The sequence below is a fragment of the Malaclemys terrapin genome, chromosome 18 (assembly GCF_027887155.1).
Source record: "Malaclemys terrapin pileata isolate rMalTer1 chromosome 18, rMalTer1.hap1, whole genome shotgun sequence".
Classification (NCBI taxonomy): domain Eukaryota; kingdom Metazoa; phylum Chordata; order Testudines; family Emydidae; genus Malaclemys; species Malaclemys terrapin.
Genome location: NC_071522.1, coordinates 19,343,813 through 19,369,252, shown reverse-complemented (window position 1 = coordinate 19,369,252; position 25,440 = coordinate 19,343,813). Strand labels below are relative to the sequence as shown.

General features: G+C 57.2%; 1 protein-coding gene across 1 annotated transcript; it reads right to left on the bottom strand.

Moving 5' to 3' along the window:
- Positions 1-2,663: 2,663 nt before the first annotated feature.
- On the bottom strand, positions 2,664-23,931 carry SSC4D (scavenger receptor cysteine rich family member with 4 domains). The gene is made up of 12 exons (XM_054008691.1): positions 23,886-23,931; positions 23,656-23,793; positions 19,204-19,239; positions 18,072-18,377; positions 16,536-16,607; positions 15,736-16,050; positions 9,567-9,647; positions 8,821-8,895; positions 8,073-8,384; positions 7,181-7,258; positions 4,689-5,041; positions 2,664-4,255 (listed from the first exon to the last, which is right to left on the bottom strand). The coding sequence occupies exons 1-11, from the start codon at positions 23,929-23,931 to the stop codon at positions 4,725-4,727; spliced, it is 1,776 nt and encodes a 591-aa protein (XP_053864666.1). The 3' UTR covers positions 2,664-4,255; positions 4,689-4,724.
- Positions 23,932-25,440: the final 1,509 nt, after the last annotated feature.

The window sequence follows — 25,440 nt, the reverse complement described above, 5'->3', positions numbered from 1 at the left end:
GGCCTGGAGCTCCCCACCTTGAAGCTAAAGGGAGTGAGTTGTATCTGACAGGCGCAGAATACGATCCCGGAAAGGCACGAGGCACCCCTCTATGGGCCTGAGATGGGAGGGAACAGGGGCTCTGATTCACTAGAGCATGGTGGGACGCCATATACCGTGCGACATGGCACCGGTGCACAGCGGGGTAAGATACTCCCAGGGATCTAGGCACCATCAATGGAGAGAGACCCTCAGGGGGGACTTTAAAACTGCCTGAGTAGGTTAGGCACCAAGGTCCTGTTGAAAACCAGGGGCACCAGGTGCCTTCAAAACTCCTACCAGGCCTCTCTTTAGGCTCCTAAATCCCTCTGACAATTCTGGCTCTATGTGTCTGGAGATCTGGGGGCAATTGAAACGCGCCTGGTGCAAGGCTGTGGAGAGCCAGGCCCCGGCGTGTGCTCTGCTGCTCTCTCCCCAGCAGGACACTGGGCCAGAATATCCCTAGAACGGTCGGACTGGGAGGGACCACATGAGGTCACCTAGTCCAGCCCCCGGCACTGAGATAAATCATCGCTAGCTCTTCTAGACGCGCTTTTCATCAGCAGATCTCCTAGGGCTTTACCAGGAGGTCATTATCTTTATCCCATTGTACAGCTGGGGAAACTGAGGCACAGGGAGGGGAAGTGACTTGCCCAGGGTCACTGGCAGAGCCGCACACACAGAACCCGCGGTTCCCAAGTCCCAGTCCAGTGCTCCAACCACTAGGCCACACCAGGGCTGTCATAGCTGTCCCCCTATGCAAATGGACCCCTGCTCAGCTCAGATAGTCCCGTGGGGGGTGGGGAAAGCAGCCCAGGATGGCCCAGTGGTTAGACACTAGCCCTAGGACTCGAGAGATGAGAGGTCAGTTCCCTGCTCGGTCACAGACTCCCGGTGTGACCCTGGGCAAGTCACATGACTCTCCGTGCCTCGGTTCCCCATCTGTGCAATGAGGAGAGCAGCCCTGTCTTGCAGGGGGGCTGCGAGGTGCCCAGATGCCACAGCGAGGGGGATGATGTAAATGTCCCAGACAGAGGTCAAAGCCTACCTGGGGGTTTGCTTAGGGACCCCTGCAGGTCCCCCATCCTGAAGGAAGTAAAGCGCTGGGAGGAGACCCTGGATCCCAGGGGCTTTGCCCACTCTAGCTCCTCTGAGGCGGTGACGGCGAGAGCGTGCTGCAGGCAGCCAGTGCTCCTCTCCTTTCATCAGCTCCTCTCCGCCTGGCTGCCATGAACCCCTCTCCTCCTGCACAGCCGCAGCGGTGCCAGGCTCCAAGCCCTAGCTCTCTCTCTCAAGTCACTCACTCTCCAAGGGAGCACGGTGCCCCTCGGGTAGTGGGGGGTGTACCGCATTCTCCAAGGACTAACGGGGAGTTGCCCCGGGTAATAACATTATACCACATCTGCGGGCTCCGTCTTCCATGACAAATCAACCCCTGCCACAGGCATCCTGCAGGCCCCCGGGCTGCTTCCCGACGCCCACAGTGGGATGCTGCTGGACATCTCCAGTCTCTTCTTGGCCCTGTCCCGTTTGGGGCTGGGAGCTTCTTCAGCGGGAGTGTCCAGAGCTCCCATCCCTTTCCTTCCTCCCTTTCTCCAGCAGCCGCCTCTGCTACCGCTTCAGCATCCATCTGCCCTTCTAGGGAGGGCAGGATGGCTGGTGGGGATGGGATGGTCCCAGAGCAGCAGTCCAAGGCTGGCAGGTTACCCAGCCAAAGAATGGGTCTGGAACCCAAAAGAACCCACACGAGGGGGACCCTGGGGTAAATGGGAGGGAGGGAGTCTAGTGAGATACGATTTTTGGGGTCTACATCTAACTCTGCCCCTGACTTGCAGCGTGATCAGGGCAAATCGCTTCCGTGCCTCAGTTTCTCCACCTGAGAGATGGGGCTAACAACCCCTCCCAGGGGTGTGGCAAGGGGCTATTCATTGTAAAGCGCTGTGAGCTCCTCAGATGAACCGGGCTCTGGAAATGGCAGGCGTGAGCCTCACGACTGATCCTGGAGCAGCAAATCGGGAGCCACGGCGGGCAGGCCTTCAGCAAGTTCTCCCTCCTTTGCCAGCGGCATTTGCCGGCATCGAACGGCTGGGATCCGTCTGGTGTCAGCACCTCGCCACTCAGGCGGGGCCAGATCAAACCCAAGGAGCATCTCACCATTATCTGCTTGCTCGGCTGACGGTGGAGAATGTCTGGGATCGCTTGCTGCTGGCACGTGATGCTAACCGAAGCACTGACAGAGGCAGAAAGAAGCCAGGGATTTATCCTGGGTTCAAGTCCCCATTTCAAACTATTCAGGATTCGCACACCGTGCACGACACAACATAGGGGCCAGATGCTTGGCTGGTGTCACTCCAAGTTACTCTCCTGACCTCAGTGGAGTTGACATCAGCTGAGGATCTAACTCTAAAAATATCAAAAATCCAAAAGCGATGGTCTGAGCGTGTATTCAGGCACTCGAGAACAGAAAACCTCAGCCCGTACTTCTGATCTGCGACACCGTGTAAATCAAGAGCAGCTTCTTGGACGGCAGTGAAGTTACTTTGAATTTGCACCCTGTGGTGTGGCCTTGTAATCACAGAATCCACCGACCACCGTAGACAGCAGAGCTGTGACTCACAGAGCAATGAGTCCGCGGGGGCTCAGCACACTTTAAAAGGGCTTTTATTTATTCACACCAACAAATGTATAAGAAAAGTGGAAAAACCGGAACAGGCACACTCCGGTAGTAACAAAGGAATTAAACAGAGAGGCCCGGGATTGCCTCAGTCGTAATTAAGCAAGCCCCTCCCTTTCCCTCCCCCGAAAAATAGTATTTCTCCAGTCTCCCAGCGGGGGAAATGACAAACCTCGAGGATCCCAGCAGGGTTCCAGACTTCTTCGCCAGGATCCGAGAACGCAAACAGAGCTTCCTTGGGAAATACGCAAGAGTGCGTGGGGCTACAATGGGCGTCTTGGCTGCCAGGTGGAACCATCCAAGTGGGTCCAAGAAACGCACCAGTTCAGGTCCACGTTGTTGTGCACCAATCCCCAGGAGTCAGGTCTGTGCTGGGCACACAGAGTCCCATGGACTTCCAGGGAGCTCTATGCAGCTGCCGGGGGCAAACCCGAATGGATCGAATTGCTGGAGCGGGGCCTAGATTTCTAATGCTGCAAATGGCTCATCCAGGGGCAGTTCCACCAACACCCTTTCGCTGAGCAGATCAGGAGCTTGGCCCGGGGATCAGTTCTGAGGGCCATGGCAGGGTGGTGGGTCATTCTGATGGGAACACGTGGCCACAGGGACCTGGTCTGAGACCTCCCGTAGATCCAATTGCAACAGGATGTGGGGCAAGATTTTCAGAGGCTCCTATGGGACTTACAAGGCCAAGACCCTTTTCAAAAATGACTTAGGAACTTAGCTCCATTGGCTTTTCAGGCCAGATTTTAAGATGCAGAAGCATTTAGCGGGATTTTCTAAAGCACCTGCCCGGCTAACTGCTACATCTTTAAGTGCCTAAATACCCTAGGGCCCAGATCTTCAATGGTATTTAGGCTCCTAACTCCATTGAAACCAATGGGAGTTAGGCACCTAAATACATCTGAGGATCTGGTTCTACGTCACTTCTGAAAATGGGCCACAGGCACATATGAAAACGTGGCCCCTGGTCACGATCACCATGGACTGAATGAGAGCTGGCCACAGTATCTGAGCTCCAGCGACCCTGGAGAATAGCCCATTCCAGCTCCCGGAGCCAGTGACTCTCCACAGAGTGGAGCAATGCTAGATTGGCACCAGAGTTCTCTGCCTTCTCCATGGGCGCTGCTTCTTGGGTCTGTATGTCTCTGCCGTTTCTCCTAGAGAGACGCTGCGGGGCAGCGATGTTCCTTCTGGCTTTTCTTCCGTTCTGGGGTTTTTCTTGGGACAAAACCTTCCCCTGCCAGAGAGTTTGCAGAGATGCCCCTGAGCGGCTGGAGCCCTGCTTTGTGCACCATGGGTAACGGGCCAGGCAGGAGGCGCTGGCACTTGTCCAAGGAGCATTCGCCAGTGCCCCTGGGGTGGGGTGGGGCCTGCTGGGCATGGCAGCGAGAATAGGGCTTCTATGCCCGTTACAGACGTGCTAATATACAGCGATGTACAGGTCACGCGGGTCTTCATCTCCCACAGACATCAGTGCCAGAGGCGCACCAGCCAGCCGGCCCGCCCCATGCCCCGTGCCGCTGGCATCTGGAATTCCCCACGGTTTGGGCCGGCGTTGGTCTGAAAGAGAAACAGCCGCCGTCAGCTGACAGCCAGGGCTTTCCATCCGGCTGATCGGCCAAAGGACAACTCAGGGCAGATCCTGGGACCTGGTGCCTCTTAACCAAAGCGCTTTCCCCTGGCTCCTCACTCCGGTTACCTGAGCCAGCTTTAGCGACAGGCCGGGGGCACCACTGCCAGGGCCTGATTTAAAGCTGCTGGCCTTTGAACAGCTGCCGGGGGGGGGGGGGGGCATTCCCGTTCGACGCCTGCGCCACTACTGGGAGAGCCGGACTCATTCTGGGACCGGTGTCTGAGCTCAGGAGTTGCCCTCACCTCACCTGAAGGCCTGGTCTGCCCTCACACAGACACGTTACTGCCCTGGGCTTGGATGGGGCACGGTAGGGGAAACAGAGGCACGCGAGGGGATCTACCCGCCCCCCCCTGGACTCACCCGGGCGTCTCTGGGCGGCCGTGGGCACAGAGCCGGTCATAGCAGCCCGCAGAGGGCGCCGGCGTCTTCCGAGTGGTCGCAGTTGTGCACGTTCCAGCGGATGTGGGAGCAGCGCAGCAGGGAGGGCTCGTCGCCTTTGCACTTGAGGTTGTCGAGGAAGATGTAGCCGGTGCCTGGGCCGTAGCGCGCCTCCCCCCAGGCGGCCCGGGCGCCCCCGCAGCCCAGCTGCTGGCACACCACCGCGACGTCCCGGAGGTCCCAGGCGTCGTCGCACACGGTCCCCCACTGGGACAGGTAGAACAGCTCCACGCGGCCCTCGCAGCGGTGGCTGCCGTTCACGAGGCGCAGGAATCCTGCGGGGGGCGGGACAGTGCGGGGTGAGGGGACCCGGGGCAGCTTCCAGTCTAGGACCTGTGAGCGCCTCGCCGTCCCCCACTGCGCCCCCAGGACGCAGGCAGCTGCTGCCCCAGTACAGACAGGTGCTCAGAGGAGCGAGCCAAGGAGGGAGCCGAGACAGGGGCCCGTGAATCCGGGCTCCCCGTCCTGTGGCTCACTTTGCCCCGGGAGCACGGGGCCAGCGGTGGAAGCATCACTGGTGCCTCAGGCTTAGCAGGTCAGTGGAGATGAGGGAGCACGGGGTCCAGAACAGGGGAGCAGGCCTCAGGACCCCAGAGCAGTACGATCCGGGGCATAGAGCATCTGACTGGAAGCAAGAAAGCCTGTGTTCTGTTCCCGGCTCAGCCTCGCTGCGTGACCCGTGCCACGTCACCCAGCTTAACCTCCTCGGCTCATCTACCTCCCTGGGACAGACAGCGGCTACAGCAGGGCCGGGGGCTTGCTCCACACGACACCCGGAAGCAGCAGCACGTCCCCCCCTCCGGCTCCTACGTGTAGGGGCAGCCAGGGGGCTCTGCACGCTGCCCGTGCCCCAAGTGCCGCCCCCGCAGTGCCCATTTTCCAACAAACAGGGCCAATGGGAGCTGCGGGGGCTGTGCCTGCGGAGGGGGCAGCACGCAGCAGAGCCGCCTGGCCGCGCCTCTTGTAGGAGCCAGAGGGGGGACATGTCGCTGCTTCCAGGAGCTGCTTGAGGTAAGTGTCGCCCAGAACCTGCACCCCGACCTCCTCCCGCACCCCAATACCTGCCTCAGCCCTGATCCCCCTCCTGCTCTCTGAATCCCTCAGTCCCACCCTCCTGCACCCCAGAGCCCTCACCCCCATCTGGAGCCCTCATGCCCCCACCTGCACCCCAATCCCAATCCCCTGCCCCAGCCCGGAGCCCCCTGCCACCCTCTGAATCCCTCGGTCCCACCCTCCTGCACCCCAGAACCCTCACCCCCATCTGGAGCCCTCACGCCCCTACCTGCACCCCAACCCCCTGCCCCAGCCTGGAGCCCCCTGCCACCCTCTGAACCCCTCGGTCCCACCCTCCTGCACCCCAGAACCTGCACCCCCATCCAGAGCCCTTACCCCCGACCTGCACCCCAACCCCCTGCCCCAGCCCAGAGCCCCCTCCCACCCCCTGAACCCCTCGGTCCCACCCTCCTGCACCCCAGAACCTGCACCCCCAACCAGAGCCCTTACCCCCGACCTGCACCCCAACCCCCTGCCCCAGCCCAGAGCCCCCTCCCACCCCCTGAAACCCTCGGTCCCACCCTCCTGCACCCCAGAGCCCTCACCCCCATCTGGAGCCCTCATGCCCCCACCTGCACCCCAATCCCAATCCCCTGCCCCAGCCCGGAGCCCCCTGCCACCCTCTGAATCCCTCGGTCCCACCCTCCTGCACCCCAGAACCTGCACCCCCATCCAGAGCCCTCACCCCCGACCTGCACCCCAACCCCCTGCCCCAGCCCGGTGCCCCCTCCCACCCCCTGAAACCCTCGGTCCCACCCTCCTGCACCCCAGACCCCGCACTCCCATCCAGAGCCCTCATCCCCCCGCCCGCACCCCAACCCCTTGCCCCAGCCCGGAGCCCCTTCCCACACCCTGAACTCATTTCTGGCCCCACCTCAGAGCCCGTACACCCAGCCAGAGCCCTCACTCCCTCCTGCACCCCAACCCCCAATTCCGTGAACATTCATGGCCCGCCATACAATTTCCATTCCCAGATGTGGCCCTCGGGCCAAAAAGTTTGCCCACCCCTGGGCTACAGTAAAGGTGCTTTGAGATCCACCGATGACAGACGCCGTGGGAGGGAGTCAACCATATGATGCCTGCTATCCCTGTGCTGTGGTAGCACTTCTGATCGACGTTTCAGCCAATGCCACGGGCGGTATCATAGAATCAAACTCACAGAACCGGAAAGGACCTCGAGAGGTCTTCTAGTCCAATCCCCTGCATTCAAGGCAGGACCAGGCATGATTTAAACCAGCCCTCAGCTGCCTTCGTCTCTAGCTTCTCTGCCAAACACTGGCCCCCGGGGGTTTCTCTGGGAGGAGCCCTATGGCTGCCTGAAGATGGTTTGGGGGGTGCTGCTGGCCCCATGGGGTACCTACCGTCCTTGGGACGAGTTGTGGCTGAGGTGGCGGTCGCAAAAGCATCTTCTCTGAAATGATCTCCGGACTCGTCCACACCTGCTCCAGCAAAGGATGGATGGAAAGAACAATGATCAGACATCTCTGGTCTCCAGCTCGGGGGCGGATGTCGTGGAGCGTGAGTGACTGGGCTGGAGCGAGGTAGACCCAGACAGATAGGCGGGGAGAGGAGACATGCTGCAGATTGCAGAGGTGTGGTGCGTTTAGGAAACAGAGGAAGGGCAAACATCCCCTGAAAGCAGGCATTGGAATTCACAGGGGAGGCTGAAGGCCTGATGGGTCACGTTTAATGACAGCATCCCGTTCCCCAGTGGATGTCAGTCTGGAAATGGGGACCGTCTTGGGCCAAAACTAGCACCTCAGACCTGAACCCTCTGAAGTTCTGGGAGCTTGGATTTGAAACCCCCCATCTGAACCTGATCCTAAGGTTTCGGTTCTGGGGGAATCCAGAAGCAGGAGGGCGTGTCTGAAATTCCCCCGGAGTCTCATGGGATTCCACCAAGCTGGGCTGGAGTCTCACGGAAAGCCCAGCCCCTTCCAATTCCAGCCTGAACGAAACCCCGAGCCCCGGACTAAATACGATGTGCTCCAAACACCCCGTGTGGCCCATCTCCCGCTCGAGCGGCTGGAATCCAGGTTCCCAGTTCAGACGGCACACCTGGGAGGCTGCAGGGACTCCGATGGCACTCTCTGGGGCCCATTAATTCCGTCCCAAGGCATGCTGAGGCCGGCTGCTGGTGGCACACCCTAGGGGTGGTCCCAGATCTGGCTAGCTTTGGAGGGAGCTTGGAACCCTGCGTACTGCTTGGGGCAGGGTAGGATGTGCTGTATGGAGCACCCACACGTATCTCACCTCTGCAGATGACGCCGGCATCCTCATGGTGCCCACAGTTGTGCTGCCCCCAGCCCAGGTGAAAGCAATTCGCCAGGTCAGCCTCCCGGCCGGCACAATCCACGTTGTCCAGAAGGATGGGCCCGGTGCCGTAACCAAAAGAGCCCAGGATGGTGGCCGCCACCGCCACCCCGCAGCCCATCTGCCGGCAGACCACCTGGGCGTTGGTGAAACTCCAGTCGTCGTCACACACCGTGCCCCAGGTGCTGCGGTACAGAACCTCCACCCGGCCTTGGCAGCTGCTGTTCCCGTTCGCCAGCCGGATGCTGCCACCTGTTGGTCAGACCCGGAGAGCAAAGGTGACGTGGAAGGCCGGAAAGTCGAGAGATTCTGGTTGAGGCAGGTGGTGGGGAGGGATACAGTCACATGCCCGGTGCAGCCCGATGTTCTGCAGCAGTTGCCCTCATCTTTGATAGGAGGTAGGGCCCAGCGAGAGTACAGGTCCCAGCATGCCGTGCTCCCTTTTAGGCTCAAGGTAGAGCATGGCATTGCTGGGACTCGTAGTTTCTACCGGCTACGCCACTATATAAATGGCGCAACGTGCTCCATGTGGTTGAGCAGGGGCTGCGCCGGAGAACCGGGGGCCCTCGAGGCTTTCATTTGAGCCTTGGCAGCCTTGGCAGGCGAGCCGTGTGGCTGCCTTGGCTTTGCGGGGAATCTCTGGGCCGTCCAGAGCCAACGCCCGCCTGCGGGGAGCATGCACACTTACTTCTCTTGCCCGCGGCCAGAAGGGCCGCTGTGATCACTTCAGTCTCTGGCGAGGGCTGATCTCCGGCATCCGTCACTGCAAGGACAAGCAGCGGCATTAGGAGGGTGGGAGTTCAGGGGAAAGGCTGGACTGATGAGAAGCAGGCCCATTTAGACCCTATGGGGGGCAGTTCTTTGTGCAAGGCATCACCCTATGCGTTGAAGCGGGACCTTGGTGAATTTCACCCACAAGCGCCTCGTTCCCCGGCATCACGGTCACCCCGGGACGCCATAAGTGGCTGTAGCAACAAAATCAGAGCGCAGTGCCCCCGGGGAGACTTGTGCAGCGAGCATCCCACTAGCAGGTGTTTAGGGACCTGGAGACGTTGGCAGCCCCTGTGATCCTGCTGCTGGGCCCCGGGAAGGAACCCACCCAGTGCTGTGGATGGAGCGAAGCCCGGCATGACCTGTGCAGCCCTCTGGACTGTGCTGAATTCTTGGCAGCCGTGTCTCTAGGCCACCCAGCGTCTCTCCTGATGACTCCAAAGGAGAAGGCGAGGCGAAAACCCAGGACGGGGGATCAGAGCCCTGCTTCCCCAGTACGGGTGGCTGGGCCAGGAAGGATAGCGAGCCGGTTCGGATCACAGCTGTGTCCTCCACAGGACAATGTTATGGGGCAGCTGCTATGATCAATGCACTAGCCTTGGAGCTGTAGGTCTCCGCACGCATCGTCCCTCCAGATGGGGGAACGGGCCACGTTGGCCTTACCTGTGGCAGTGGCAGTGAATGACTCTCCGTAGACCCGGGCAGCCAAGGTGGTGAATGGTGCCACCGTCGAAACCCGCAGCCCTGCGGAGACACACGTAGAGGCAGAGGCCACATGACCAGCGGCCGTAACTTTTTGCACTGAGTCATTTTGAGAGGATGGGCAGCCAGAAGGGAGCCCGTCCAGAGAACAGAGAGACATGGGTCAATCATTCTTCACTCCTCCAGCCGCGCACTTAGCAGCTCATACTTCAGACACTGGCTGGTGCCTTGGGAACATGTGTTCAGAGCTTAGTGCCCTGCGAAATGCACCTAGGTAACCCACGGGTTGGGATCAGTGTCTGTTATACGAAGGATTGGAAGGATTCGATTTTTATCGGTAAATGTCAGTAAACATCCATTTCCCCGTACATGCCCAAACTGCTGAAAAAATATTTCCGTCAATAGTAATTGAAGCGGACAGACTGGGAAAGTACAGGTTGGACCTCTCTAATCCGGCACGCCATGGGCCGGCAACATCCGTGGTCCGGCAGAGGTGCCGACTCCATGGGTTCTCCGGGGCTGGAGCACACACGGGAAATAATTAGTGGGTACGGAGCATCCACCAGCGCCAAGCTCCCCCCTCTGCCCCCTCCCACCGTGCCTCTCACACGCCGGCGGCCCCCTGCTTACCAACTACTCCTCCTCCCTCCCAGCGCTTCCAGAGCACCGCAAACAGCTGATTCACAGCATTCGAGCTCCAGGAGGGAGGGGGAGGACCTGGGGCTGGCGGGTGGGATCTTGGGCAAGGGGCTGGTGGCTGGGACCTGGGGCCAGCATCGGAGCCCCCAGGTGGGGGGCCACATTGGGTGCAAAGCCTGGCGGTGCTGTAGCACCCCCCGCACCCTTATTTCCCGTGCCTATGGAGACCCGCTGGCACTCTGCATTGACTTCTGTGGTTTGGCACCGGTCAGGTCCCAAGGGTGCCAGACTAGAGAGGTTCAACTTGTACAAAACATGCCAGTTGAGGACTTACTAGAGTTTGATTTAAGGCTATTTGCTTTGTATATTTTGACCAGTGATATTGACAATTTGTGTGCGAACGGTTACAAAGCTTTTAACCTTTGGAATCTCAACCTTTTCTGTCATTAAACAATTATCCGGCCCCCGCCTATTGAATGACCCCAGTAATTTCCCACAACTGTGAACATTCAAATTGATCAAAATGTAAAGAATGCTTAAAAGCCATCCTTTTGGGCAAATTTCAATAAATAAAAATTTTACAATAAACATCCATATTATGAGTCAATAGTGTCACAAAAAAAAAAAAAAAGTTGAACTCTTCCAGGCCCCGTTCTCCAGATCCCCGGAGGTTATGGGTGCGTTACAGCCGGCTAGTCTGGTGCGTTAGCTCAACCTAGAGAGACTCGTGTCTTCAGCTCTGGAGATCCCCCACTCAACCCGCCGAGTTCCCATCTCAGCCGCGTACCCAGTCGTCCTTCCCTACCCGTGAGAAGGGGCTGCGGAGAGCTGGGCCCGCGGCTGGAAAGGAAGCGGGTGACCCTGTCCTGCTGCCACCCTGGCGGAACGTGGCTGGCATGTTGGGGTCCACCTTCCTCACCCCTTTCCAGAGCCAGAGGCATTGAGCACAGCGAAGCGAGACGTGGGCTGGCTACCAAACCATGCTGCTTGGAGGCTCAGGGTAGCCACATGCTGCCCAGCACAGGGCCACCTGCCAGGTGCCCAAGAACTCCTTCTAGCTGGCACGAAAGGGCACAAATTACAACCGACGCCCCCCGTTAGTACTGAGGTGCAGCGGATATGAGCCATCCCGGCACGCGGGCCTCCATGTAGCATCGGGCTGCCAACTTTCTAATCGCACAAAACCGAATACCCTTGCCCTGCCCCCTGCCCCGCCCCTTCCCTGAGGCTCCGCCCCCACTCACTCCATTCCCCCCCCCATCGCTCGCTTTGCCCCGCCCTCACTCACTCACTCATTGTCACCGGGCTGGGGCAGGGGGTTGGGGTGCGGGATCCGGGATGGGGCCAAGGGGTTGGGAGTGTGGGAGGGGGCTGAGGCAGGGAGTGAGGCCTCTGGGCTGGAGGTGCAGGTTCTAGGGTGGCCTCAGAAGTGAGGGGTTCAGGGTGCGGGAGGGGGCTCCAGGCTGGGGCAGGGGGTTGAGGTGTGTGTGTGTGTGTGGGTGAGGGCTCTGGCTGGGAGTGCGAGCTCTGGGATGGGGCCACGGATGAGGGGTTTGGGGTGTAGGAGGGGACTGGGGCCAAGGGGATCGGTGTGTGGGAGGGGGCTCAGAGCTGGGGCAGAGGTTTGGGGTGCAGGCTTCGGGCAGCGCTTAGCTCAGGGGCCAGGTGGCTCCATGCGCTGCCCCAGACTGCAGGTGCCGCCCCCGCAGCTCCCATTGGCTGCGGTTCCTGGCCAATGGAAGCTGCGGATCCAGTGCTCAGGGTGGGTGCAGCACGCAGAGTCCCCGTGGTTGCCCCTCTGTTAGGAGCCGGAGGGACATGTTGGCAGCTTCCCGGGAGCCGCACGGCTAAGGAGCCTGCCTGCCCCACTGGCGCTGCGGTCTTTTAACGGCCTGGTGAGCGGTGCTGACCGGAGCCACCAGAGTCCCTTTTTGACTGGATGTTCCGGTTGAAAACCGGACACCTGGCAACTCTAATATTGTAGCACCTGACCGGGCTTGGCCGTCACGGTGGCTAGGCCCAGGTACAGCGCACCGCTCACACCACAGCACTCCAGCCCATTCTGCCTAGACGTCTCACTCCACCCAGCGGGCCAGGACCAAGGCCCCCTCTCTCGCCTTGCCGCCGATCCCCCCTAGAGGTTCGGTACTCCCAGCTGGGCCTCACCCACTCTGTAGACCCGCTGCCCCCATTCAGAACAGCACCCACCCCATACAAGCCATCCCACCGAGGCTCTCCGGGCCAGCGTTTCCATCTCCCCGGCTTGCAGGACAATGGCTAGTTAGGCAAGAAAGGAACAGCCTGAGAAAATTGCTCATTTTGCGCCCATCAGCCTCTTTGTTAGTTAATCACTGGGAAGCGAAAGTGAAGGCACTTAGTGCTCCAGTCATTAGCTGCGATAATGAGGGAATTCAAGGGGATTATTAACATTATAAATGGTAATCAACAGAGATACAGAATTGAAAGAGGGGACGAGAAAGGGAGGCCGGGGATGGCTGAGTGCCCAGCAGCTGACAGCCAATCACTCCACTTCCTGACCAAGGCAGCTTGTTTTCCACCAGCGCCAGGAAATCGCAGGCAGCCAGAGTCATTTGCTGCTCAGACTAGTCCCAGCCTCTCTCCATTGTGTTTTATCCATCTCCTGGGTTTCAGCCTAGCAGGTAATGAGGAAGGATGGTCCAGTGGCTAGTCCCCTAGGCCTTGTGAGCCCTACTTTCAAGTCCCTGCTCCACCACAGACTTCCTGTGTGGCCTTGGGCAAGTCACTTAACCTCTCTGTGCCTTAGTTCCCCATCCGTGTAATGGGGATAACAGCCCTGCCCTGCCGCTCCAGGGTGCTGTGGGGTACATTAGAGATTATACGGCCATCAGATCCTGTGGCACTGGGAGCCATGTAAGTAACTTAGGGCACGTCTACACTACACAATTAAGTTGGCCAAACTTAGGTTGGCCCACAGGAATTACATCGCTTGCACGTCTACACTTTCCTCCTTGTGTCGGCCGTACGCGGCCTCATCGGGAGCGCTTGCACCAACTGAGCTGTCCGTAGGGGGCATTGTGGGGCGGGTCTGAAAGCCAGCAACAGTCGCTGTAAGCAAGGCGGCGTCCACACCGACACAGTGTCAACCGCGTCACTACGCCGCTCAGGGAAGTGGAGTTATTAAGTCGGGGTAGCGGGCGAATTACAGCAACAGGAGTGAAATGTTAGTGTAGACACTGAAATCGATCTGCCTTGCATGGACCTAACGCTGTAGTGTAGATCTGGGCTTAGATAAATGGGGGGCACTTAGGGGAGGCCCACAAGGAGCTCTTTCAAGCATGCCCGTCCCATCAGTGCATTTAGAGCATGCTCAGTGTGTAGAGCCAACTGCATTTCATTCCCTTTGAGGAGGGTCAAAACCATGCTGGGCTTGGGTGATTTGGGTTCCCTGAGGTGGTCCGGGGTTCAAACCCACCTGCAGAGCTTTGTGGCTTGAGCCTTCGCTCTGGCCAACTGTCAAGAGATTTGCCCCCTTTTCCCTGCATCACATTCAGCTCTCCGTTTTCTCCAAGGCCGAGCAGGTTTGCAGCCACTCAGCTTTCCTCCTGGTTGGACCCGCTGCGCCCTTCCTTGGTCACCAGAACCACTCACAGGAGCCCTAAGCCGCCTCACCGGCCGGCTGTCACTGCCTTCGGTGGCAGAGCTCTGGTTGATTTCAGGACTGAGCCGTTAGACTCAGTGCAGGGGCGTTATCAGCACCCTGGCTCCAGGTCATGTTATGGCAACATCTCAGTTCCTTTCCAGTGGCTGCTACACACCAGTACTCTTGGGGGAATTCTGCGCCAAAAAAATTAAAAATTCTGCCCCAAAAAATTAAAAATTCTGTGCAGAATATTTTAAAATTCTGCCAAACTCTGCATATTTTATTTGTCAAAATAATGCAGTATAATCACCCTGGTTTCAATTATTTCAGTAATTTATTTAAACTACAATACAATGGATGGAGAATGGAGTGGGGAGCATTGGAGGAAATCCCCAAATCACCTTGCGTAATAGTAATGGCGCTAGGTTTGACCGTTTATTTCTAGTTATTAGTCAATATATGCAGCCATATGCTCAGGGTTACATCATAGGCAACTGAAAAGCAAGTAAGGGCTGGGGAATCAAAAGCACAATTTATATTGGCTACTGACCATCTCCAGAAAGGTCAGTAGCAAACAGTTCATGGAGCACATTTTGATAGGAATTTTTTTCAGTCCAAAAACTTAGACCAGTTCTAATCACTAAAGCACCATAAGCATTTATAAGGCAAGACTGTCCTTACACCACTCTGGCAATATGAAGGAGCCTTAAAACTTTTACACCTGTTTTATACTCCTGGAGGAATTCACAAAGACAATGGGAACAATTCACTAAGCAGGCAGGCTGCTACATTCTGCTCTGCCCCATGCCTCCCTCCTCAGAAACACCCTGAAGCCTTGCCCCTCCACACCAAGCGTGCTGCAATAGCAAGCAAGAGAGACAGAGTGTCTCTCACTCGCATGACTGCCAAGCCCCCTTCCCCCCTTGGTGGTGATTTATGTCTCTACCAACTGCGCCAGGCGCCCGAACCAACCTGCCTGCGCTGCGTGACCGCTCTTGCGGCTTCCCTTTGCTTCCTGTCAGGAGTAATTTTTCTGGGGGGAAGCAAAGAAATCTGCAGGGGACATAAATTCTGCGCACATGCAGTGTCGCAGAATTCCCCCAGGAGTAACACCAGACTCCAACTTCTCTGGCGTTATGATCCCGATTCCCTACCCCCCATTAGTCGCTCATAGTTCTGTTCCATTCAGCCTAATAGTTCTTCTGCTGCCAGAACTACTCTCCCCGGGCTAGCACATGCTCCAGCAGAGGTATTGGGCATGGTACTCCAGCAACCGCTCATCCTGGGGGCAGGGCTGAAGTCAGCTAGAGCTCCCTCAGGACGGATGACGGGGGGCTGGCTTGTAGCAGCTTGCACAGCCACCCTTGTGGGTGCCGATGCACGCGCCCGTGCGACTGGAAGCCACGGTTAAAATACTCAGCCCTGCACAATTTTGCTCCAATGCGTCATAATCGTAGGAAGCAGCGTAGGGTTGTTTAGCCCAGCCCTGAGCAGTAGCAGTGACCGGGGACGTAACCCATGGCTCGCTGTGTGCTACTCACTCCTCTCCATAGCCAATTTACAGAGGGTCTGATTCTACTGCAGCCCTGCCCCTTCCCCCCATGGGGCTGGATATACCCGTAGAGACTCAGACATTCTGCTCTGGAGGGCTGGTCTCGATGCCGGCCAAGGAGGCAGCCATCGCATCGGTCAAGGCTTATCCAGGGCTTGCACTGTCATGACTCAGATGCTTGTGGGGAAGGCGGTAATCCTCCAATCAGCATGGCCCCCTCCGTGCCCAATCCACACAGGCCGTGGCTTGCGCCTCAGTCCCATCCCCGGCAGGGCAGCCAAGAGGGTGGCCGTTCCCAGGAGGCTTTGCTCCCTTACCTGTGCAGATGACGCCCGCGTCCTCGTGGTGCCCGCAGTTGTGGATCCCCCAGCCCAGGCTGTAGCAGGCCGAGAGGCGGGGCTCGCTGCCCTCGCAGTTCACGTTGTCCAGTAGGATGCGTCCCGTGCCGTAGCCGAAGTAGGCGTTGCTCTTGTGTGCCACTGCGCGGCCGCAGCCCGCCTGCCTGCACACCACGCTGGCGTCGCTCATGCCCCAGTCGTCGTCGCACACCGTGCCCCAGGTCCCTTGGTAGAAGATCTCCACCCTGCCCCGGCAGGGGTCGGCGCCGCTCACCAGCCGAACGCTGCCATCGCCTGCGCGAGGGCAGATGGGGTGAGTGTCAGAGCTTTCCCCGGGGCGGGCAGAGCACCGAGCGGGATCGCACGGGAGCGACAGGAGCAGGCCGTGCCGAAGGAGGCTCAGAGGGGACGGGGAGCAGCAAGTGAGACGCAACTTTGCACATGGCAGCAAAAGCAGCCCATGGAGTTGGGACGTCCCGTCCCCAAACTGGGAGACCCGCTCTGGACAGCCCCTGCTCTATGCAGCAGCCCCACGGCAATGCAGGGACCTCAGTAACCCACTGGGGTCATCCTTGGCCTTGGTCTCATCTGCCTCTTCTGCTCTCAGTGGGGGAGCTGGCCCACACCTGGGGAAAGGGATGGGGAGAGTCTACATGCCCTGCTTGGGCGCCCTGGCCTGGCCTCCGGCGGAAAGACGCCAGACAATGAGGGCTTCGAAGGGTGAGTAGGAGGCAGGGAGGGAATGTGAGGAGTGAGAAGCCAATCTCCGACATGCTTACTCTTCCCGTTCGGCAGGGTGGCTGTGGCGGTTCTGCTCGCTGGTCCTTTGCTTGCCCGGGTGGGGGAGAGCTCTGCAAAGAGAGCCGGAGGCAGGCTGGGCGTCAGGGTGGCTTTACTCATTTTCCTTTCCCACCCGCCCCGTAATAAATACACCCGCTGGATACGCCGCCCCAGCCTCCGGAGCCCAGGGGAGAGCAGCGATGTTCACACACGCTGATGCGCCGGCTAGAAAAACGGCAAATATCAGGAGACTCGCAATCACCCTGCGAGAGCCGGCAACGCTGAGCAAAGAACCCGAGTTCTAATCCTGCCTCTGACCCGGACCGCTCTTGGGGGAGTCACCTCACCACTCTGCGGGGGAAACTGAGGACAATGACACTCAGTCCTGCTGCTGGGGATTGGTCTCTGTTTGCAAAGTGATGCGGACGGGCTAAGCGCTGTTCAGACCCGTCTGTAATGCTGAGTGCTAGAGGGAAGGGTCATTTTTTCCTTGCAGGCCAGGCTAGCTGGAGGGCTGGTCGTTATTAGCGGAGCAGCCCCCACGTCTGTGTCTTTGAGCTCAGTCTGGGCGGGAGGGAGGAGCCCCGGACAGGGCAGCGTCACCCCCATCGCTGCGTTCACCGGCCAGCCGGGTAACATTTTGCTCTGGGTCAAAAGCCGGCCCTGCCCCCTGGGAGCCCCCTCCCAGCGCACTGGGAATTTTTTCACTCTGCCTCCCTCTCATCAGCATCCCGGCTATGAACAGCAATGGACAAACCTCCAATGGCCTGAGTAGAGCACTTCAGCCTGGACACTCAGCAGCCGGATCAACCCACCAAGCCTCCAGAGATCTCCTCCCCAACAGCCGGCCTGAGCGCACCTCCCGACCAGCTCCTCCCACCCCCCTTCACAGCTGCATCCTGAAACGCATCACCCCTTTCCCTCCAGGTCAGCCCCTTTCCTCCAATCAAGGCTGGACGCCTTCCTCAATCAACCAGTCCCTACCTCCTAGGGGATCACAAATCCACTGTCTCTCTGCTCGGCCTGGGCCGGCGTCTGTCTGCAAATCTGGCCCAGCTCCGGGCACCTGCCCCCATCACCCTAACTAGGTCTGAGAGGGGAGCCCCTGGTCACAGGGGTCCTAAGGGAGGTCACAGAGCGGGGAATGTGGAGCCAGGGGCCAGGACAGAGTGAGAGCAAAGGGCATGGCAGAAAGGGAAAGATGTGGAGGGAGGGTCAGTTTAATCAACCCAAGCCAGGCCCCAGTGCTGCTCAGTTCTGGACCCTAGTTCAGGTGGCTGGTAGCAGATGACCAATCCCCAACAGCCCAGCCCCGCGGCACCATCTCCTCCAAGAGCCCAGTGCCGGGCCCGGGGGCCCTGGTGAGGAAGCCAGGGTGACCTCCGACCGGAAATCCTAGGAGTCAGTCACAAGAGGGACGTGAGACAAGGGGGCTGCTGGGCCCTGCCTGGGGGGTCTAAAGAGGCGTCAGTCATGTAACCCCCTCGCTGCCGCTGCCCCTGCCCCCGCCATAGGATGGAACCAAACCTTTTTACCGTTACACGTGACGGCCACATCCTCATAGTGGTAACAGTTGTGGATGCCCCAGCCACGGCTCCCGCACTCACTCAGGGCCACCTCCCTCCCTTGGCAGTCCACGTTGTCCAAGAAGATGGGCCCCCGCCCGTGGCCGAAGGTCAGGGTGGCCGGCGTGGCGAGGGCATGGCCGCAGCCCAGCTGGCGGCACACCACGTTGGCGTCCACTAGGTCCCAGTCGTCGTCGCACACCGTCCCCCAGGAGCCATTGTAGAGGATCTCCACACGCCCCTGGCACCGGCTGTGCCCATTGACCAACCGCACCTCTGCAAGGAGGAAGGTCACAGTGAGGCGAGTAACCAGGCAACAGACTAGCCCTAATTAGGTAATGAATGCACCATGACTCCCACCAGGGGTCATCAGCAGAGTTTGAACCTATGACCTTCTGCACCAAATCCCAGATTGCTACCACTTAAGCAAAGGGAGTAGCTCCATTAGTTGATACCAGTAGTAGGCTGCTGTCTTGCTGGCATTTGCTTTGATTCTGGTGAGTGGGTTTCTATTTGTTTGTGGGAAGCAAAGGGTCAGGTCTATATCTCTGCACCGGACACATTCACTCGGCCATCTTGAAAGCTCTTGTTGGGTTAGGGAATCGTCCAATGAGAGAAGAGAAATGGTATCATGTGACTTGGGTGACCTGTCACCTGGTGCAGGTAGCAAATTGCTAATACTCACAGCAAACCAATCCATGGATAATTCCTGGGCTGAAATCAGCCACACATAAATGATCTGTCAAATAATTAGAAATAGAACACGCGTCTGTATAAATGACACACCGTTTGCCTTGCCGAATCAGTCGGTCATTCACTAGAACCGCGGCCGCCCAGCTCTATGGCACTGCCCATCAGAGATGGCCAGGAAGCTGCAAAAATTCCCCCATGGCTTCCAGTAATATTTCCGGTCAGGAAACGCTTATTTTACCTCCGCAAAAAAATTCGTCAAATTTTTCATTTTAAACCCACTTGTTTTTTTCAAAGCAAAACTCAAAATCTCATCCCCATTTCCACTCTCCCCAATATATTCATTTTTGGCAAAACCCCATTTTTTGGGTACAAAACTCTTTGTCCAGAAGCAGTTCTAAGAAGATCTCACCTGGGAACGCCAAGGGAGCAGAATCAGAGGCGTTGCCTGAAATGGAGAAGGAAAAGGATCAAGCGTCGTTGGTATGCCAGGAGAACACAGGCAAGAAAGGGTTACTGGATAAGGGATATCAGAACTGACTCATACCATCTTACCAAGCAGGATGGGTGCGAAGGGGGATGACACTACATTAAGCATCAAATATAACACACGGACAAAATTTGCCCCTCGGGATCTTTGTTACCACTGCTGAGGTCTGTGGTTTGTCACAGATTAAAGGGGAAACATTTTTGGAGTCCTTGTTAGCTTACTGGCTATAGTTCACTCATCACACTCCAGTCCACGTGACTTCTCAGAGGCTTCTACCTAAGGGTAGTTTTGTTTTGTTGTCCCATGCAGCTATCTTTGCACTAGCAAGTTCGAGTGCATTAGCAGAACCGTCTTCGGTATGGTGGCATCTGGACCCTGGAGCTCGGTGGAACGAGGAAGCAGTCGGGAAACCGGGAAAGTTTGGTGAAATTGTCAGGGCAACGGTGTTATCCCAGCCACTGGAGTTTGCTTGATTATTCAGAGCAAGATGAAATTCATTCCTGTGCAAAGACCCAGCACAAAACCTGTACATCACTCAAGTCCTAAAAATACAGGGTCAGAAGGACTGATGCAAAGGCATTGAGCCAGGCCTCTGCGTGTAGGGGTGAATTTCTCCCCCCAGTGAGACCGGGCACAGACTGCTGCAATACAGAACTCCGTGATCTGTGCTTTGACGGCTCCTGCCTGCGACAATTCAAAGGAGTTAGTCTCCAAACATCTGAGCACTTCGAGTTTCCGCTTACCTGTCTCTTCCCTTTTCCACACAGATCTGAGGTCGGGGAAGGGGAGAGCAGGAGAGACACAGCAGTTGGTTTAAAAAGAAAAACTCCCACAAAAAGACAGATCATGGTTATCTTCGCTATTTTAGCTATGGGGAAACTGAGGCACAGAGCGAGGGCTGTGAGTTGCCCACTGTCATGCTGTGAGTCAGAGTCACAGAGATTGACTCCCAGCACCCGTTCTGTTCCCTCATGTTGGTGTAGGGAGATCCTCAGACGAAAGGCACTAGAGAAGTGTCAAGGACTATCATTAGCAGGTTGAATGAAACAAAGCTGTTCTTCAGGCTAACACTTGAGTTACCAGCTTTCAGACAGAAAGACCCTTTTATATCTGGGTATAATGTTGTCGCTCTTTTCCCCCCACCATGGTTCCACTATTAAAAGCCTGTTTTATAAAAATGAAGGGAGACAGCAGTGTGGCCTAGTGGACCAAGGCCTGAGACACAGGAAACCTGGGTTCTATTCCCGCTTCTGGCCTGCTGGGTGACCTTGGCCAAAGTACTGTGCCTCAGTTTCCCATGTCTACAATGGAGATAATGATCCTGAACTCCTTGGTAAAGAGCTTTAAGATCTACTGAGGTATAGAGCTAAGTATTATTATTTACTCGGTACTATTTTTAAAAAATACAATGAAGCCAACAGGCTTTACAAACTCTCCGTCTATCTGTCTGCACGGATCACTTCACCCTCTGCCGAGAGGCAGCTACCTGTGGGGTGGAAGGTGGCAGCCGGCAACCTCTTAACCACAACAGAACAGGAGAGAAGTTATCCCCTGGAAACCACTGAGGAGTTGGGAGGAATCCCTGGAATTTGGCCACGGCACTTGGGTTAACGTGCCGACTCGGGTGGAAAGTGCCAGCGGCTCCTTGGTGAGCGCAGTTGGTCGGCACCAGCTTCTCATCTCATCTGAAAGACAGATCCTCTAACACCACCACAGGGGTATTAGTCCAGCCCTGATGCGGAGCGGGACATGAAGTCAATGAGAAAGGATTTTGGTGGGGCCAAGTGTTCATCCAATAGGAGGGGCACTTCCTACCGATTCACCAGCATCACTTCCCCACAGCATCTTGGCTTATCTCCTCTCCTGGTACTTCCCGAACCTGAGTATACCTAGCTTAGAGCAGCTGCCACTAGGGAACACTCCTGGTATGCCACAATCCGTCCCTCTGCCTGGCCACAGTCAGGTCACACATATTGCAAACTCAGAGCCCGGGGCTACAGCCTCCGATTAGCACTACGGTGCTACAAATTGTCCCGCTCAGGCTGGAGCTGGGGTTCTGGGACCCACCCCACTCCTGGGGTATCATATCCTGAGCTTTAGCCCGAATGGGAACAACTACACAGCTGTGTCTAGCACTGCAGTGCGAGCCCAAGGCTGTAGACCCGGCTCTGAGACTGGCTGCTGTGGGTATGTTTTTGCTGCAGAGAGTTTCAGCAGCTCCATACAGGGGCCTGGCTAGTGTCTGGTGAAATTTGTCAGCTGTCTTTATTTCCAGAAAAAAAAAATGCAGATTCTGTGACTCAAACGTTTGGCAAAGTTGTCTGGGTTTGGCTGAGTTTCTCAGCTCAGGAAAAACAAAACAAAAAAAAGGCAAAATGATCCAACCTTTTTGAAAAAATACATTGTGATTCAAAAGCACTTTTTCTTGCACGCTTTCCTTCAATAAAAAAAAGTAAAAAAAACCCCTCAGCATTAAAACAATTACATTTAATTTGACCCCAAACTATCTACACCCACCCACCCACTTTTCACTTTGCTGAAAATTTCAAACAGTTTATGGTCAAGCCCCCCTGAGATCATTTTTCTCCAGCCGTGCCAGCCAGCGAATCACAAAAGCAGTCATTCACCCAGCTCTTGTCCTAACACCTGCTAGTGGGCTGGGTTGCAGAGGTGCCCCGCCCTCTGCTGGCACCGCGGAGCTTTTGCTGACTTGCCTTTACTAACAGAACAGGAGCAACCGAATGTTGGCTCCAGCCGGTTTGATCAGAGCTGGGAAGAACAGCTGTGCGCCCAGCTAGCGAGGAGGGGGAGCATGTACTCTACTTCCTCCTAGCTCCGCCTCGGTGCAACCTACTGGGAAAGTGCCAATCAAGACTCGTCCTAATATCCCCATCTGAATGGGTGAGGAGTCGAAGCTAACCTAGCCGCGGAGCTGCGGTGCCAGATGGTAGCAACGTTCCCTTACGCAGCAGGTGCAGTTCTACACACAGCTTTAGAACGGTGGTTGAGAAAGGGGGGAGTAACAATAGAGCAGATGCCCCAGGGGCGCTGAGGTTCTGGGTCCCGGCTGGGCCAGCGTGGGCTTTATCACACACAGGCATCCTGCCTGATAGGTAGGTAACGCTGCTGCTTGAATGCGAAGCGGCCGTAGCTGTGAATTCAGCAGGCCGCTCCTTCTGCCCTCGGGCCCTGGGGCATGCTGAACTTTCCTACACCCGGTGCCATCACTCACGCCAGCGTGAATGGTCACCGTGCTGTGCTGGCGTCAATGACAACACAAGGTGCAGGACAAAGGGAATTGGGCCCATGATCAGTCCCAGGCAATAGCATCATGCTGGTCCCCTTACGAAGGAAGGCTCAAGGCCAGGAGTAAGGGGCTGGCCGCAGGTTACCAACGCATGGCCAGATTCTGCCGTGTCCAGGCGTTTACACCAGCAAAGTGGTGTCAAACGCTCCCCCTGATCTAGCTGCGCGTTACACCCATGTTGCACTGGTGTGAATGACTGCACAAGGACTCAGGTTCTGCTGTCAAGGGACCAAACAGAGTATCTGGCAGAGAGCCCAGAGACCTGGGAGGGGGCTGGTCACGTTGGAGATCTGCGCCCCTGTCTGCCGAAGCTCCTTAGCAGAGACAGTCTGGCTGGGTCCTGGGAGAGGAGACGATGCACGTTTTTAAAAAAAAAAAAACATTTACACTAGGAGTAGCTGGAGACAGAGGGGAGAAGCGAGTGGGGAGATCACAGGCAAGAATCCCATTCCAGTCACTGATCCTCTCTGGGAAACTGGAACCAAAGTGCTGCCTGAGGAATACCCCTTCTCAGCTTGTGTTTATCCCCAGATGCAGTGTAGTGGGATCCCACGGACCAGAGAGGAGCAGGTGCTGCAGAAGGGAGGGGCAGCTCGTTGGTTTTCCTAATTAAACAAAAGTCTTTTCACAGAACCTTGCAACACCAGCGGGCAAACAAAGCATGGGAAGTGCTTTTGCTTGGAACGCCTGTCCCTTCTTCCAACTCAACATGCAAGGCGAGATCCTCAGCTGGTGCCAGTCGGGGCTGTTCTCTCGAAGGCGAGGAAGCAGTGACAAACACGAGCTCACCGCGTGCCACCCCGTGTTTGGCTTGTGCAGCGTCTCCAGTTCCTGCAATTCTATATTGAGTCGTGCAGTACCTGGCACTTCCCTTAAAGCCCCAACTCCTGGAGTCTTGTGAGTGAGAGAGAGTCTCAGCGGGTTTTTTTTTTTAAGTAAGTTGCAGAGAAAAGCTTGAAAACATGTGACCCACCAATGGCTCAAAAGTCAGAGGGAAAGTAAAAAGAAACCAACGTTTAAAAAAAAAAAAAACCCTCCTTGTTTTAAAGCCAATCGCAGGATCTCACGGGACGCCATGGGGTGGGCCCTGTTGCGTGCACCACTTGAAATGGCGATCTGGGGGAAGGCTTTGATGGGGGAAAATCTGGGCAACTCTTCCCCTGAGGATTTCCTCTTCAACATTTGCCCTGGCCACACGCTGCGGACTGCCGGGGCAAAGAGTCGCGGTAGCTCAGGGCAGCACCGTGTGGCTCCGACACGACGGGAGAGAGCTCTGCTGTCGGCGTAGTTAACCCACCTCCCCGGAGGCGGAGAAGCTGTCCCATCGACACAGCGCTGTCCATACGGTCAGTATAACGACGTCGCTCAGGGAGGTGGATTTTTCACAGCGACGCAGGGCTGTAGTGTAGGCCTGGCCTAAGTGTCTGAGCCCCAGGTCTAAGCCATCTTCGGCTGGGCTGCTCTAGCAGAGGGTGACCAGACAGCAAGTGTCACAAATCGGGACGGGGGTGGGGGCAATAGGCCCGTTATAAGACAAAGCCCCAAATATCAGGATTGTCTGTTTAAAATGGGGACATCTGGTCACCCTAATCTAGCCAGGGATAGCTGGCCACACAGAGAGGCAGGAAACCTCCCTCAGACCTGAGCCAGCTGGACTTTGCCAAGGGCTCCCCAGAGGACCCCGCTCCAGGATGCCAGGGGGTTTGGTTTGAGCACTGGCCTGCTAAACCCAGGGTTGCGAGTTCAATCCTTGAGGGGGCCATTTAGGGATTTGGGACAAAAATCTGCCTGGGGATTGGTCCTGCTTTGAGCAGGGGGTTGGACTGGATGACCTCCTGAGGTCCCTTCCAGCCCTGCTATTCTATGATTAACCAGTTTCTCCTCAGCCACGTCTCCGTGCGCTTAGCCAGACAGAGACCCCATTCTCCGGGGCCTCACGCACGTGCCCAGAACGGGTGCGAAAGCCACCACTCAGAGTGGTGGCACAATGCCTCCACAAGAGGCCAGGCGGTGGGGCAGGCCAGAGGACAGGAGCTCTCTACGCCCCATTGGAAACCTCACCCCCAGGGAGCACAGAGAATCCGCGACGTCCCCGGGATATACAGTGCAACGGTGACACCCAGTGGCTCGGATAGTCAATGGCTGCGATGCCGGGCTTGGTCTTCCTTCCGCTTTGCGCCTTGGGGAGCCTTTTACACCCCCGAAAAGCAGGCTGGGCCCCATTCTGAACCACGGCAGGGCCTCTCTGGCCGCAGGAAGGGGCTAGAATGCACGAGGCTCCTCCCAGGTGGGAACTCCCCCGGCCTAGGGCATTCCCCAGGTGCCAGGAGGTGGCCCACACCGTCCCCTCCCACACACCTGCACAGAGGAGAGGAGAGAGGGCGTGGCTGGAGCGGTCTCTGCTCTGGCTGTGAGAAGCGGGTGTAAGGCTGGTGTCTCCCCATTGGGCCGCATCTGCTCTCAGTGGCTCCACAGGTGGGGGGTTCCCCACTCCATGGAGTTACTCAAACCCCAGCCTGCTACTTGGGATGGACACTGGGGCCCCAGAACCAGCTCTGAGCAGGTAGGTCAGGGCAGAAAGCTTCCCGCTGGCCTCCCTGCTACCCTGCCGTCTCCAGCACCAGCTGCTGAGTGCCTTTGAGTAGCAAACCAAAGAGAGGGACCCAAACTGGGACATGGGATCGGATCGCCCACGACCTCGGGGGCCGTTTGGCTCCAGACCCAGACTCCAGTGTCACGGCTCGGCCCTCTCTCTTTAAAGCGTTTGGCCCAGAACCCCCAACCTAAGCGCGCCCTGAACTCGGGGGACAACTCTGATCCAGCAGAGTTCTTGGGCCCCTCAGCGCTTGCCA